Here is a 17,323-nt window from a genome sequence, read left to right on the forward strand (position 1 = left end):
CATTCCGTGTCCTGTGCCTCAATTCCATCAGCAGTAAAATGGGGCAATGCATGGATCACCCTTACTTCTACTAATCTTGTATCCGGCCACTTTCACATCCACTACCTCTCAAGGACCCCCATTGCCAAGAACCCAAGGTCGAAGGAGTTCCCTCCCAGGATTACTTTGGGAAAGATCTCCCTCTGGGTCTAGGAAGTTGGGGGAACGCTCAGCGTAAGGCTGCTAGAGACGGAGCCGTTGTCCAGGGCTCCCAGCCACGCCCTCCTGCTTTCCAGCTCGCCCTCCTGGGGCGCTCGTCCTGCCCCCTGCCAGCGAAGCACAGTCCCCTGGCGACTGGCTCTCTTCCAGGCGACTGTCAGTTCTCTCCGGGGGAGGGCGCCGTCTGGGGACGCCCCTGGCGGGCTGCTTGGCGCTCTCCTCCTCACCGGGACCCGCCCCTCGCTGGGGAGCTGCGCGGCTGCGCTGGGTCCCCTTTACAGCCGCAGGTGCTTGAGCCCAGCGCGCAGTTCTGCCGGGGCCATTCCCTCAACCACCTCCTGATCGGCAGGTGTCTTCTGTTTCCGTCGTTCCCGGCCTGCTGAGTGCTGTCAGCCCCTGCTCCTCAAATGGAAGCATCATCCTGAGGTGAGTGGAAAGGCTGGGGAAAGGATGTGGACTGGGTGAGTAGTGATTATACATAGGAAATCGCCCCGTGTGAAGAGGGCTACTGGTGGGTAGCTGAGAAGTTCAAGGGATGGGAGTGAGAAAGAACACAGAGGCGACCGTTCAGATTGACTCGCAGGACCTAATGGAGAATAGGACCCACCAATTGCCCCTATCTGCTCCTCCACTTTCGCACCATCTTGGCCCCAAAGACTTCAAGAAATGGGTTGAAATGAATGAAGGGAAGTTTTCCCACCAGCGCCTTTCATCCAGCTTCAAAGTAAGCAAGGAGCATTGTCCGCCCCCCGCCCCCCGGCCCCCTGTTGGCCTTAGTCTCCACAAGGTTCCCTGCCCCATCCGAAGCTGAGAAGTTTGAACGTTTTCTCACAGAAAAGTAAATGTGCTGTATCCACTCTGGATTGCTAAGCGACACTTAAAGACCACAGACTGGAGCTGTGTAGATGTGCACGCTCGTTCATAGATCTCAGAAATAGGATGGCTAACGAGCACTCCCGGGTTTTAGAAGTGTGGAGGTGTGTGCAGATCCATGAGCTGTCTTTGGGAGGTGGGAAAAGGCAGTCTACTTGGTTTGAGGGCTAATGTGGAAATGTTTACTTACCAGAAACTTTCAATACCTAAAACCGACGAAAACAGAGTTAAAAAAATTCAAAGAGTTGTTAACAGGGAATGTTACTAACGTGGATGTTTCCTATTTTTATTCTTTCCTGTGTTTCTAAATATTTTCAATTTAGTTGTTTTTCAAATGCAAAAAAAAATTAATCATGACTGCACACGTTGTGATAATGAAATCTATACGGTGCTGTCAGATGTTGCAACATCTTTGCATCAGACCCGATGTTCTCCACCTCTAAGAGTCTCTAGGGAGGAGCTGCTCAGGGCCTCCTGACTAGTCCAAGGCTCCAAGCCACATTTGAGATGTTCCTATTCGAAAATTAGGTCACATTTAACAATCTGGTAATTATGGGGTCAAAGCAGAGTGCGAACTCTTGCCCATCCCTGTAAGACAAATTATCTTCTTTTTGTGCTTAGGGATTCCCTTTCTGTGTATGGCTGCCGTACTTGATGCTTAGCTAATGCTGAGGACTCTGGAACAGAGGTCAGGATGGGTAGAGGTTTTATGGAAATAGTCTTACATCCCTCCTATTCTCTATTCAACAGAGTGGAAAGAATGAGTCACCATTTTCCTGTCAGAGAAAGGCCTATTTCTTTCTAGTCATGAGAGAAACTTATCTAATGTGGTTAGGCACATGGGGGCAGAGGGGAGAAGAAAGTTAAAGAGAATTCTAAACTAGATGAAGTGTGGTAGCCACCACGGGGGAAGACGATGTTAAGCGACATGGCAGTGGTCCCCTTCACATGGACTTTTCTCCCAGTTAAATTGCTGGCTCTGCAGTCGATAAAATGTGCACACCAGAAAGGAAGTCTGAAATGTGGAAAGTCTTGATAATATTCTCACTTCTTTGTCCATTTGATTTGACAGCATGCAAGGGCAATGCTTGGCACATCCTGCATAGCCGAAAGATGGGTTACTTGAGAAAAACATAAGGTGTGAAGAAAAATAGAGGAGTGGTAGAGTGGCCATGTGGTGTGAAAGCATGCACTCAGACTGCTACCAGATGTAAGAAAATATAGCCCAACTTGGCAGGGCTAAAAGTCATTGCTCCTTAAAATGTATCAGACCAATGTTCCTTTTCTAATGTTGTTGGTAGTAGAGTCATTGCTATTTTTTTTTTCTAGACTACAGGCATAATAGAGCACCAAGGATACTCCATGCTGTTTCTTAACCCTCTGTCAAATGCAATGAGCATCCCACATACTTAATTCTTTGTTCTCTTATTTAAAAGCCTTTTGATTTGTTTGTAACTTACATAGACACTAGTTCTCCATATCTTCCTGGAGTGATCATCAGTGATCCCATTGAGCTTGCTTCAGCCACCAGTTACCACCACCCCACCCTAGCCCATTTAATTGGTCACTTCCTAATTGCTGACTCTTTCTTTGCTCTCCATTAAATGATTCTTTTTAAAAATCAAAAGGAGTTTTGCCAGCAGTTGGCATTTAGTTGGAAAAGTAGCAATTCCTTAATGGATCCTCCTTCCAAATGAAGGCTTCACTTACATTTTCCTAATGAGAAAAATGAGTTTTTCTTCTATACCTAGGGGCTCCCAAATACTTTTCTTAAAAAAATAACTTATTCATAAATCAGGCTCTTTCAGATACTTTCTCTAATTCTGCATCTAAATAAACATTTTCTTCCTGTGTAAAAAGTCCAAGGAGAAAACATAAGAACAAAACAAAACAAAAGGTCAACAAGTGTCAACAGCTAAAAAAATAATGAATGCTAAAGAAATATTACACCTATCAAACTAGAGGAAATAAACACCTACTCTTTCCATACTGTGTATGTCAGGTATTTTGCTAGTTACTTTAATTACATTGATTTACTATCTACATCTATAAGTCATGTTTTCCCCAAGCACAATATTTTTTGAGCTCCATAGCTGAGCTGAATTTTAAAATGTTCTTTTATAAAATTTGGCTCATCCCCTCTTTCTGTAGCTCTAAAAATCCCGGGCTAGGGTTTCCAGAGTGTTCCACAGCCACAGTCTCTTCATCTGATCACAAATACATTTTTAGATTAACTCAATACTGCCTAAATGTCTTGTACCTGGTCTGGTCTGGTCTGGTCTTTTGTGTGAGCTTCTTGGCATTTAAAGGCATTTGAGCTTGTGACTCCTGAAGGAGGCACTGTTTTATGTCCCCATTTTAGTAGCCAGAGGCTAAGTCACTCTTTCAAGGCTATGACCATGCAATTTTTAGGACTGGAACACAGACATCACCAGGATAGCAAGTCTTTACATGTATTTTTTTTTTTTAAAAGAATCAATGAATACATATACACTTTAAAGGAGATTTTATCTCTAAGATATATGGTATAATTTGAGCTCCAGTGTGATCAGCAATTGCTGATCAAGTATACATAAAGTACATTATGTATTATTTTACATATATATATATATGTATACTCAGTATACAAAGACTGTTTTCATAGTTCTAAAAATCTCAGGCGAGTGTTTCTACACACTGGCCTTGTGAAACAGATGTATAAGAGCCAGGGGTAATGGTGAACATCTGTACTCTTCAAACTATTGAGGCTGAGGTAGGTAAACAGGAGTTGAAGTCCAGCCTCAGCTGTATAAGAGAATATGCCCCAAACAACATTTATAAATGTCACATAATGTGTGTATTCATGTGCTACAACATAGGAGTCACATAATATCAACATACGAATATATATGCAATATATTTACGAAGAGTTAAATGTGTACTCTCTTTTTTGGGTAAGGACCACTATCACCTCCAAGTTTAGGAGAAGAAAAAGTGTTTGGAGGAAGGCAACTACTTGCTAGTGAGGTCCAACCCAGTGTGGTGCCTTCCAGGGTGAGGGGAAAAAGTAAGGCAACTTCATGCTTAAGAGTAAAGACTTTAAGATTGTTCTTGGTCACACAGCAAAAAATGGAAATATAAAGTTAGCCTATTTTTTAAATATAGAGGTTTACTAAAATTATTTTTATTTTATAATCACTTAACTGATCCCACTTCATAGTTTTCTTTATACCTGGGAATGTAATTTGCTTTCCTCTTACTTTGTTAGTAGAGGTTGACTTTTGATGACATAATGCAGTGTGGCTTCTCCTGTTGTCCCATCCCATGCATCACTGTCATTTCTATTATAATTCTTAAAGACAAAACAATTCTGCTACAGCAATACAAATGAATGTTTTTGTTACAATCTGCATTCAGGGTATCCATCACATACTATATTACAAGGGTTCTCCCTCTCTCTCTCTCTCTCTCTCTCTCTTTCTCTCTCTCTCTCTCATAGATATCCAGCCAATTTCTTGGGGCCTACATTGAGCAAAGATGAGTGCTTCTTCCAGGATACTGTAACTAGAGTGTCCAGATCAGTTCAGAATTGACCATGGGAGCCAACACTTCAAGCAAAGCACCGGTGTTTGATGAAAATGAAGATGGTAAGAAGTGTAAATATTGGAGTGTAAAAAAATGGAATTTTGTGCAATTGAAATATAAGCATGTGGCTTCACAGTAAGTAGAAGGAGGATCTACAGGGTATCTAAGGATAGAGGAAGAGTTTGATAGCAAGATGAAGGGCAAGGACCTTGCATGTTGATATCTAGAATGTACTGTTTACTTTTTATGATGCCTTTGGCAACTCATAATCACTACCATACTGCTAGTGGCTTCCCCACTCCAAAGAGTGCTGAGGCCTGTGGTACATACTTACATGATTTATCTGTTTTCTTTGCTATTCTTTTGACAGTTGAAGTTACTTCCATTGCAAGTCTTTCTCTCTCTCTTGCTCCTCCTAATGTAGGATTGAGTTTTAAAAGGTAGATGCCTTCTAAATTTCCAACCGTCAGGCTTCTGTATTCCACACATTTCACAGTTGAGGTTCATTGTGAGGATAATCCGTTTCATTGAGGAAAAGGGAAACATTAAAGGCTAGGGTTAATTAGTGAAGGAATACAGGCATGAGTCCTCCTTCCTCCCAATCAATTCCCAGTCGTGGGACACTGGGATGGGGCCAGCGCCTTGCTGTGTCTTGTTTCCTTCCCATGGTAGAAAGTTCGGCAATCTTGTTGCAGTGTATTGGGTGGTAGCTGTTTGCTGCATTCTTAGACAAAGCAACAGTGGGTCCTAAGTAGTAAGTTGTTCAGGCTTCCAAGGGGGGAAGTCCAGAAGAACTTCTAAAGAGTTCTTCTAATCGCACCAGAAAGGAGAAGGGTGGAGTGGAGTTTCAGGACTCTATGGAACCTTCAGCTGAGTCTACTATCAGCTAGCTGTTCAGATCAAGAAATGGGTCTAGTCTTCTAGCTTGGATTTCTCTTCAGTATAAAGGTGGAACAGAAACCCGAAGATCCTTTCCAGCTCAAAACAAATTGTTTGGCTGAATAACACAGCTACCTCTGGATCATCCAGGCAAGTTCATTCCGTTAGAATGTGAGTTTGATCTTTCAAACAGAAGCAGATCATTAAAAAATAAAATAAAATAAAAAAGGGGCGTAGGCTTCCTTCTCTGGCTGTCTCAGAAGCACAGCTAGGACAGTGGCTCCAACCCCCGTGATTTCCCTGTCTCCTCCCATCTCTAGAGGCGTGCTCATGACCTCACACTTATGGATGGCCCATTTATATCTAACCTCCAGCTTTTAAGAAGGAAAAGTCAGAAAGATGTACTCATTCCTTTAAGGATCTGCTCTGCTCTGGCACTTTGATTCACATGCATATACTGCACTTCTGAGACAGCCTACAAAATGCATTTTATTGTTTTGGATAGCCGTGAACCTTCTAAAAATAAGTTCCTATAACAAAATGGGGGATAATTTGAAGTTTGTCACAGATGGGAAACCACTACGTTTGCTATGGCTGATGGACACATTCTGGCATTGAATGTTTGGATGCAAACACTAAAATGTAAGAGTATTTGACTGGTCCACACACCTTGTTTCAAATGTCAAACTTTTTACTATCAAACATAGGAACAGCCTCACTCCGCTCTCTAGAAAATATTCCATGGGGATAGAAAGAATTGCATAACTGGAAAGCTCTTGAACTTCTTATTGCTATTTTTGGTGTCTTCCCTTGTTTTATCAAGTCGTTTAAGGAAGGGTCTAGAGACTGACAATGTTATGTGACTCTCCAATCCTTAAAGCAGAAAGACAGTAGACTTGCTTTTCATGTGGTTCACTATGCTTTCTGGGGACAAGGAACCAGTGTTTACATGAGAAAGATCTGCACAGTAAAAAGAGTCAGAAAATGAATATTAGATTCATACTTAAGTTGCAAGGGATATGGCATCACCTGAAGGTAGGGTGTTGTGAGGATGAGAAAGCACATCTTTCTTATGGGGTGCCAGAGACAACTATGTATCCTGTGGTTTGGCATATGTTATAACTGTCTTTAAAAGACTTTAACAATAAAGTTAGATTAGAAAAGGATTAGGCTTAAAAACCAGGTAGGTCTTGACACCCCGTAGAACGATCCATTTTTGGCTAGCCTGTCCTGAAGACAGTTGGAGAACCTATGACAGCCTCTATAAAGGGAAAATCTGAAATAAACAGAACATTCCTCTATGCTTTCCAGTGGGCTTAAGCTTCCAGTTCATTTACATAGGCTGCTACCAGTCTACTGCAGGAGTTCCTAGTTTGTGGGTCACGACCCCTAAGAGAATCAAACAACTCTAACAGGGTTCACCTAAGACCATCCTAGGTGTCAGATGTTTCCATTATGATTCACAGCAGTAGCAAAATTACAGTTATGAAGTAGCAATGAAAATAATTATATGGTTGGGAGTCACCACAACACGAGGAACTGTATTCAAGAATCACAGCAATAGGAAGGCTGAGAAGCACTGGTCTACTGTGAGCCTGTCACTGGTAGGCTCAGAGAACCAAGGAAGAAGGGAGTCTGGCCTTTGTTCTTTCTCTTGGAGGCTGTAACCTAAAGGTTGAAGGCAATCGTGTCAAGAATACGAACCTGGGAAGTTCACCAAAGAAAAGACTCTGAGTGATCTTGGGGACAGTATGATAGTGATAGCTGGGGCTAGAAGAAGCTATTAATAGGAAGCCCTCAGAAGAATAGTTCAAACACAAGGAAAAGCAACTCTAGTGCCTAGAGGATGACAATTTGGGGAGTGTGCACTTACCTGCATCGTGACAGTCACTGGTGCATGTGAGTTTGTCCAAGATGATTTTCCATATAGTTCATCCCTTTATAAGATCATTACATTTTGAGGAGGAAAGGGATAGCACTCTGATGAAGTCACTGTGTGTGTGTGTGTGTGTGTGTGCGTGCGCACATGTACTCCTGTATGGAAGGCAGGAGTTGACATTGAGCGCATGCCTCAATCTTATCTCCACGGTCCACTTTTGAGATAGGGTCTATTGCCAAACTTTATGTTTCTGCTAGACTGACTGGTCAGAAATTCACCCCGACACCAGAGTGTTCCTGTGTCTTCCCCCAACCCCAGTTCTGGGATTACCACAACCACGCTAAGCTTTTACTTGGGTTCTGGGGCTTTGAACTTCGGTGTTCATGCTCATTCTCCTTACCGAGCCATCCCCCAGCCTCTGTTTGTTTCTCAGTTCAGTAATTCCTATGAGCTTCATTTGGCTCTCTGTGCAGCTGTAGACTGAGCACAAGCTCAGGCTGTATTTGACTGCTTCCAAGTTTCTGTCCAATGGGTAACAACAACAACAAAATCCCTGGCCAATCAAAGAATGTTAACATTTATTTCATTGTCATATCTATATTTTTGTATAAATAATCAAACTGGGCCAGAATCTGGAGCACCATATGAGCCAATTTAATTACTTAAAAATGCTGCAGAGAAGAACCCTTTAATGTGATGAAAAAAGTATTTAACATTTCCTTTAAGTGGTTTAATATTCCCAGTATATAGAGTTGAGAAGAATATTGAATAGTTTTCTCAGACAATGTTATATAAGGTATGCCTCATAGAAGAGTAGTTTTGTTCATTTTGAAGATAATTAAGAAATAAGATGAACTGTTGCTTGAAGTCCCTTGAGGTGACCTCTCCTTGTTAGAATCCATCCTGATACCAGCATGTTGTGGTTCATCGGGCCGCTGACCTTGAAAGAATCACCCTGTTTGTTACTTTGGTTGATCTTTGATGGTGCAAACTGGGAGATCTTCTTAGCTATGAGCTGAAAATTTTGCTTATTTGGCTCTTTTGTTTTCTGTTTTTTTTTTTAAAAAATAGTTTTATTTATTTTTATTTTATGTTCATCTCTTTGTTTCAAGAAGCTGAAGTTCTTGAAAGAGCTCACACTAAGAAACTCTGGCACTAACTAGTAATACTACTTAATTACCAAAAATTGGGTGGTTACTTTATGTGGAATAGCTAACTGTTTTACTTGGACTCTTTTACTTAGGTAAAAACTTCGGCTTCTTGAAACAAAGAAATTAAATGCGACAGCAGATGTCACTGACTAGTCAGTCTGGCTGACTAGTGACAATATTAATTAAATTGAATTAACAGAAAACAGGATTTTATAGGTTCTGTAGAGATCTATCTAAGCCAATCATGGTATCTCAGTTAGCTTCTCTTTTATCTTCCTGAGATGATATTTTTTTCTTCCTTTTCTTTTCTCTTTTAATCCCAAAGTGACTATTAAAGTAACCTAATTTGTCCAGCAGACAAGTTTTTACCACACCTAATGTCTACGCCAGTATGCTGAGAAAAAGTTAGTAATGTAAGTGAATATGTCACACAAAAAAGATGAATCCGAGTCACCTTTATTTTTAAAGTTAATATTGCTGTTAAATCTACTTTAGTTTGCGTGTCTGAAAGCAGCACTTTGGTTTTCTTGGTTGTGATAGAATTGCTAATTGGCTAAGCTTATTTTCTTAAATTAGTATTTTAAAAGTTGAAAAGTTGCATAAATTCGGCAAAAAGAGGGTGGCTTGCTGTGGTGACGAGTAGCAATGTGTCTCCAGGCATACACGGAGAGCAGAGAGGTGAAAAGCTGGCTTAGTTAGGCCAAGGGACAGCTTCCTTTTATACCTAAACTAAGGAAAATTGGCCTTAGGTTAAAAGTTTCTCTGAAGAGTTCATCAATGCCCTGAGTTTGCAGAGAGAGAGAGGGCTCAGTTATTGCATTCTTCTTTGGATTTGGTGGAAACTCAATGTTCTTTCATTTGGCAACACTTGTCTCCTAGGATATGTGGCTGTTTCCAGTTTCCAACATCTTCTTCAGTGACAGAGGCAGTGGGGGTTCTTCAAAACGTTGAGCCAAGAAAACTGGCCAGAGATTTCAATCCAAAAAAGTAAGAGGAGGTTTACTGAACTGATTCCAGCTAGGACGGACTTCAGTATTCAAACACACATGTAGTACATGTTGCTACCCAAGAGGGTAGCTCAATGAATTGCAGATCGGAGTAGAGCAATATTGCTTTATGTTATATTTATTATGTTAGATTGGAGTGGCCAGAAAAATTAAAGCAAATTTAACTCATGAGAATTGTCTTATTTAAATACTTCTGCCATCTTGGGAACCTAACATATTCAGTCAATGCCTTGGTTATTAATAACCTTAAGTCTAACTGCTTGCGGAAACAATCTTTAGTTTGAAAGAATGTTATTTCTCCATGAAATGGTGCTGGAAAACTAAAAGGGAAACAAACTAGAAAGCTGAGGAAACAGACCTTAAAGTTGGAGCTAGCACTTTGGCTTTGCACTTGAGTGTCGTAGGCAATCAGCAACACGTTAGAGAGAAGTTATTCAAATCTGAGAAGGTAGCACCTCTTTAGCAATTCTCACTCTTATTAGTATATGAAAAGTTCAGAAATGAATATTAAAATGTCCGTCTTCTTGAGATGTCATGATATATTTCAAAATTAAACGCTTACTTCTATGGAAAGTTTTAAATAATTTGTGGTACAAAATACTCTGTGGGTTTCAGTTTAGGAAATGAGAGATTGTCCTGAAAACATCCTTTTGGATCACTTTTCCCCTTTTGGTTAAATAGGAACAGATTTGATGTGAAATGTTTTAAATACAATTTGTAGAGACATAATAGGATTTTCATGTAACATATGAAAAGTGATTATTATTCCCTAAGTACTCTTCATACATTCTTCATTGCAGCATGTTTCATATCTATTGAGGTTAACGAGGAAATCACAGGAGAGCTTGGTTTAACTCTGGGATGTTGGACATATTTGTTTGAAGTAATAGCTGAGATTTTTAAAAAAATCATTTTATTACTATTTTATTGCCAAGAATACTTTTATGAACAAATGAAGTAGTTGCTGATGATAACCCCTTTGTCCAATCATCTTGTATCTTTAACTAAAGATTTAGGAAAAAGCCTTAGCTTCAGGGATTCTAGAAAACTGTGCCCAGTCGTAAGATATCAATCAAAGAGATGACTAGCTGTGCAAACTAGAAAGAAATTTAACCATGTTGGGGAAAGGAACATAAAACAGTGCCCAGTGATGCCAAGTTTGTCTTTAGGGAACTGATATGAGCTTTGGGTATAAGAAGAGAAGGGGTCGCGATGAGGGTGCCAGAGCTATGCATAATTAAGTAGCATTTGTTAACATGCCTGATTGTTCATGAGGAGGGTGAGCAAAAGAAGTTGCTGTGTTACAACATGAGAGGGTGAGAGGAGCAGTTTGGTCCCTGTGAATTGATTACATCTGCCCCAGGTTACCACCCCTCCATCAGAGACACTACCCCTCAGTAGGTAGCTAGCTTGTCTTTTCAGGCTTACCATTGCTTGAGGGTACTTTCAGTCTCTAGACACATTGTTTTTATTGATCATCATGACTTTTGCTTCTACCACGGAGCTAAAGAGTGGCAGTGAGAGCTGGTTAGGCTCAGAGTCCAGTCCCCCCTTCAGAACTCTGTGTCAGTGGAAAAACGGAATCTGTAAGCCTGTGCTTGTATGTAGATGATCTTCAATTAGAGTGTGTAAGAAGACCAGCCTGGAAAGTGAAGCCTTGCCTTTAATTTGTAGATTACATAGAGATATCAACTGTGCACAGTCGTATAATCATTTAGGGCTATTTCATGTATTAAGATAAGCAGTAAGAAGCCGGGGATGAGGTACTCTATTTAGGAGACATGACAGTGAACGTGATATAGATAGCACACGAGGACTAGGAAACTCGGGGGTATAGATTTGGAACTTAACTACCCAGCACAGATTTTACTTTTCCTTTTAAAACTAGTTTTGACTCCTCCCTGAAGGAACATTCACAGTAAAACAAATAAAATTAAGCTTGTTTACTGGGGCTGGTGAGATGGCTCAGTGGGTAAGAGCACTGACAGCTTTTCCGAAGGTCCTGAGTTCAAATCCCAGCAACCACATGGTGGCTCACAATTACCCCGAATGAGATCTGATGCCCTTTTCTGGTGTGTCTGAAGACAGCTACAGTGTACTTATGTATAATAATAAATAAATTTTTGGGCTGGAGTGAGTGGGGCTGGCTGACTTGAGCCAGTAGAGGTCCTAAAATTCAAATCCCAACAACCATATGAAGGCTCACAACCATCTGTACAGCTATAGTGTACTCACATACATAAAATAAATAAACCTTAAAAAATTTATTTTTTTAAAAGTTTGTTTCCTATTTGAGGAGTCCATATCTTTATGTTCTTAAATTTGTTTGTGAGACAAATTTAGCACAAGGGTCGGAAGGTTTTATGTGATGACCAGATAGTAAATATTTTATGATCTGTAGGCAATATGGACAGCCTGACTAAGTGCCAGTCAACCCTGTCATTCATCAGTAGTGTGACAAACACAATAAAACTTTTCAGTGATGTTTGAATTCTCAAATATTCTCAGTCGTCATCAGATGATATTCTTTTGATTTTTTTTTCCACTCAATTAAATGCAAAAGTAATTACTAGTTCATGAGATGTATGAAAATTGATGCTGGGCTAAGTTTGGTCCATTTGATTCAATATATACCCTGGGAACCTTTCTGGATCCACAACCAAATCCTTTGTATTAATAGATGTGGCCATGGGCCGGTGGGCTGGAGAGGTGGCTCAGTGTTAAGAACACTGACTGCTTTTCCAGATGTCCTGAGTTCAAATCCCAGCAGCCACATGGTGGCTCACAACCATCTGTAATGAGATCTGACACCTTCTTCTGGTGTGTCTGAAGACAGCTACCATAGACTTAGATATAATAATAAATAAATCTTAAAAAAAAAAAAGAGATGTGGCAAAGAGGCCATATGTGTTCTTTGATAATCCAGTCTTCACTAGCTCTCATTTATATCAACCTCTGAGGTCTAGTGGGATTACTTTGAACGATAATCTAGTGTTTGCAAAGACAATATGTGCAAGTTGGGAAGGATAGATAGATAGATAGATAGATAGATAGATAGATAGATAGATAAGATAGATACATGATAGATAGATAGACACATATTGTATACATACATGCATGCACACATATATACATAGAGTAACTCCGCTAAATAATTCAAGTTAATAATCATAACCCATATTTCACTTGAAATATGACTAAAGAAAGATTTGCTTCCCAACAGGAATATGGTCTCAATTGAACGGCATCCAAAAGTTGGAAATATTAATCCTTCATTTTGCCTCACTGTTCTATTTTGTGGTTACTTCTAGAGTGTCAATGTACTTTCGACATCCAAGTAAATATATGAATTGGAGCCCAGGCGGCGGGACATGAAACACTTAGTGTCCTTTGCTTGGTTTTGGCACCAGTGATGGGTCACAGCAAATCCCAGACTTCCTGGGGCACCATGTCTCATAAAAGGAAAGACTGACTGTGCACAGCGGACATCATTTGCTCCGGAGGCAACTTCTCTGGAGAAATTCCATCATGTTTTTAAAGGTCTTGCCAGACTCCCAATGCAGCCAGTTTTGGCTGGAATGCTACTGTGGATGATGTGCTGAAGTCATTTTTTTTTTGCTCGTGGGCCATATGCAACGGGCTTGAGAGCTTGCCTTTGCCCATATCTAGTACCAAGCTGTCTAGGAGCCACTGCTCCCAGACGCTTTCTGCAATCAGTGCCAAACTGACTAGGTTTCATTTGTCTGTGGGAAAACGAGGATATTAGTGTAAGATAATAAGTTTTTCACCAAGCTAACACTACTAAAATACTAATTCTCTTTTGGTCCACATTGTTGTGTTCGTAGCATTTGAAGGTTGTGAAAACGGAAATTATTTTTTTTTTTTGTAGTGAGAACTTTAATAAGCAATTTGCCTCTGGCCTGTGTTCTTATGTGTAAAAGAAAGCAGATTATAGTGTTTGCCTCCTGTAGTTTTTGTGGAGTGTGAAGTGTTTGACTGGTGTCAAGTACATAATAATAGACATTATTCATTTTCATTGTAATTATCAGAATTATAAATTTCAGTGCTTTTTCTTGGTTAGTAAAAAAAGTTACTTAGTGCTAGGTTTTCTTTTGTGTATGCATGTATATATATGTATGTATATATATATATGCACACATATATAATACATATTATGTTTATGTAACACATATGGAAGATATACACATATATGCGTATATATATGTATATTTACATATATGTGTATATATACATATATATGTACATAGAGAGAGAGAGAGAGAGTGAGAGGAAGGAAGGAAGGAAGGAAGGAACGAAGGAAGGAAGGAAGGATAATAGGAGGCTTTCTTTTTTAAATTAAGTTTTCTAATCTACAAAATTCAAAGTTACATCTACTTTCCCTGTTAGGAATAGGGGTTAGCTGCTTGTTGGTAACCAAAACATCTGGCAGATTCTACAATACTAAGAGTCTGTGTACTGATTCAAAGGTGATTGGTGCGTGAGAGCCACAAAGACATCCCTAGAAATGGTATGGCAATGGTTCATGACTCCAAGATGGATTCCTTTATCTGATGTCCTTAGCCAGTCTTGTGTCTACATCCAGATACATAGGAGAGTTCATAGAAGAAACATTAAAAAAATGTGTTAGAAATACATTGGTAGAGACAGACAATCATAATGTATATTATCATCAGAGCAGTCTGCAATTTAAACATGCATGGTCTGGATCCATTTTGGTCCAGACAGTTTCCACTAACGGTCTTGAATCAGATGTCTACAGCAGAGCCTGAGCCCCTGTAGAAAATGAACCCCAGTTATTTCAGTTACAGAACTATCTTCTTGGGATGTATAGCCAGAGAGAAGTGACAAAATTAAACGAACTGACTTGGGGAACAGTCTTCGACTTGCTCTGACTCCTGTTCACAAATTGCTGTGAGGAGTTTCATTTCCGAATAGCGTTCATCTTCAGTTCTGCAGTGAGTCACAGCCAGACCTCATGGACTAGATTACTGCAGATTGGATGTTCTTCCTCAAATCAATCATGGAGCTACTCTTTGAGTTTACTTTTCTGTCATTACTTACATTGAGTCTAAGCATTGCTTCAGTGGCTGTTTATTTTTTTTATTAGATATTTTCTTTATTTACATGTCATGATATCTCCTTTCCCAGTTTCCCCTCTGAAAAAAAATAAAAAAATAAAATAAAAATTAAACAAAAACAAAAACAAACAAACAAACAAACAAACAAACAAAAACCCCTGTTCCCCCTTCCCCCTGCTCACCAACCTACCCTCTCCCACTTCCTGGCCCTGGCATTCCCCTACACTGGGGCATAGAACCTTCACAGGGCCTAGGGCCTCTCCTCCCATTGACCAACTTAGGCATCCTCTGCTACATATGCTCCTGGAGCCATTAGTCCCACGATGTGTGCTCTTGGGTTGGAGGTTTAGTCCCTGGGAGCTCTGAGGGTACTAGTTATTTCACAATGTTGTTCGTCCTAAAGGTCTGTAAACCCTTCAGCTCCTTGAGTCCTTTCTCTAGCTCCTTCATTGGGGACCCTCTACTCAGTCCAATGGATGGCTGTGAGCCTCTACTTCTGTATTAGTCTGGTACTGTCAGAGCCTGTCAGGAGACAGCTATATCAGGCTCCTGTCAGCCAGCACTTGCTGGTATCCACAATAGTGTCTGGATTTGATGGCTGAATATGGGAAGGATTCCCAGGTGGAGCAGTCTCTGGATTGTCCTTCCTTCAGTCTCTACTCCATAGTTTGTTTCCTCTATGGGTACTTTGAGCTCCTTCTATGGGTATTTTGTTCCCCATTTTAAGAAGGAATGAAGTATCCACACTTAGGTCTTCCTTCTTCTTGAGTTTCTTGTGGTTTGTGGATTGTACTTTGTGTATTCTGATCTTATGGGCTAATACCCACTTATCAGAGAATGCATACCATGTGAGTTCTTTTGTGATTGGGTTACCTCACTCAGGATGATATCCTCCAGATCCATCCATTTCCGTAAGAATTTCATAAATTCATTATTTTTAATAGCTGAGTAGTACTCCATTGTGTAGATGTACCACATTTTCTGTATTTATTCCTCTGCTGAGGGATATCTGAGTTGTTTCCAGTTTCTGGCTATTATAAATCAGGCTGCTATGAACATAGTGGAGCATGCGTCCTTATTACATGTTGGAGCATCTTCTGGGTCTATGGCCAGGAGTAGTATAGCTGGGTCCTCTGGTAGAACTATGTCCAATTGCCAGAGGAATCGCCAAACTGATTTCCAGAGTGGTTGTACCAGCTTGCAATCACACCAGAAATGAAGGAGTGTTCCTCTTTCTCCACAACCTCTCTAGCATCTGCTGTCACCTGAGTTTTTTTATCCTAGTCATTCTGACTGGTGTGAGGTGGAATCTCAGGGTTGTTTTAATTTGCATTTCCCTGATGATTAAGGATGTTGAACATTTCTTTAGGTGCTTCTCAGCCATTCAGTATTCATCAGCTGAGAATTCGTTGTTTAGCTCTGTACCCCATTTCAATAGGATTGTTTGGTTCTCTGGAGTCTAACTTCTTGAGTTCTTTGTATGTATTGGATATCAGCCCTCTATCAGATATAGGATTGGTAAAGATCTTTTCCCAATTTTTTGGTTGCCAGTTTGTCCTATTGACAGTATTTTTTGCCTTACAGAAGTTTCATAACTTTATGAGGTCCCATTTGTCAATTCTTGATCTTAGAGCATAAGCTATTGGTGTTCTGTTCAGGAAAATTTCCCCTGTGCACAAGTGCTCAAGGCTCTTCCCCACTTTCTTTTCTGTTAGTTTCAGTGTATCTGGTTTTATGTCGAGGTCCTTGATCCACTTGGACTTCAGCTTTATACAATGAGATAGGAATGGATCGATCTGCATTCTTTTACATGCTAACAGCCAGTTGAGCTATCACCATTAGTTGAAAATGCTGTCTTTTTCCACTGTATGGTTTTAGCTCCTTTGTCAAAGATCAAGTGACCATAGGTGTGTGGGTTCATATCTGGGTCTTCAGTTCTATTCCATTGATCTACCTGCCTGTCACTGTACCAATACCATGCAGTTTTTATCACAATTGCTCTGTAGTACAGCTGAAGATCAGGGATGGTGATTCCACCAGAGGTTCTTTTATTGTTGAGAATAGTTTTTGCTATCCTGGGTTTTTTGTTATTCCAGATGAAATTGCAAATTGCTCTTTCTAACTCTGTGAAGAATTGAGTTGGAATTTTGATGGGGATTGCCTTGAATCTGTAGATTGCTTTCGGCACGATGGCCATTTTTACTATATTAATCCTGCCAATCCACGAGCATGGGAGATCTTTCCATCTTCTGAGATCTTCTTCAATTTCCTTCTTCAGAGACTTGAAGTTCTTGTCAAACAGATCTTTTACTTGCTTTTTTAGAGTCACACCAAGGTATTTTATATTATTTGTGTCTATTGTGAAGGGTGTTGTTTCCCTAATTTCTATCTCAGTCTGTTTATCCTTTGTGTAGAGGAAGGCCACTGATTTGCTTAAGTTAATTTTATATCCAGTTAATTTGATGAAGTTGTTTATCAGGTTTAGGAGCTCTCTGGTGGAATTTTGGGGGTTACTTAAGTATACTATCATATCATCAGCAAATAGTGATAATTTGACTTCTTCCTTTCCAATTCGTATTCCTTTGATCTCCTTTTGTTTACTAAGTGCTCTGGCTAGGACTTCAAGTACAATATTGAATAGGTAGGGAGAGAATGGGCAGCCTTGTCTAGTCC

At 40.2% G+C, this 17,323-nt stretch overlaps 1 protein-coding gene across 2 annotated transcripts in view; it reads left to right on the top strand.

Moving 5' to 3' along the window:
* Window positions 1–370: 370 nt before the first annotated feature.
* Stk32a (serine/threonine kinase 32A) overlaps window positions 371–17,323 on the top strand; it is a 116,220-nt gene continuing 99,267 nt past the window's right edge. Inside the window, exons 1-2 of one of the 2 annotated variants that reach the window (XM_031365591.1) lie at window positions 371–624; window positions 4,550–4,697. In XM_031365591.1, the coding sequence (XP_031221451.1) occupies window positions 4,646–4,697 (52 nt within the window). In that variant the 5' untranslated portion in view covers window positions 371–624; window positions 4,550–4,645. Of the gene's footprint in view, window positions 625–4,549; window positions 4,698–9,459; window positions 9,532–17,323 lie in introns of those variants that run through there. The other variant, XM_031365592.1, reaches the window with a different exon arrangement.

This window comes from Mastomys coucha, unplaced genomic scaffold, assembly GCF_008632895.1.
Source record: "Mastomys coucha isolate ucsf_1 unplaced genomic scaffold, UCSF_Mcou_1 pScaffold13, whole genome shotgun sequence".
NCBI lineage: Eukaryota > Metazoa > Chordata > Mammalia > Rodentia > Muridae > Mastomys > Mastomys coucha.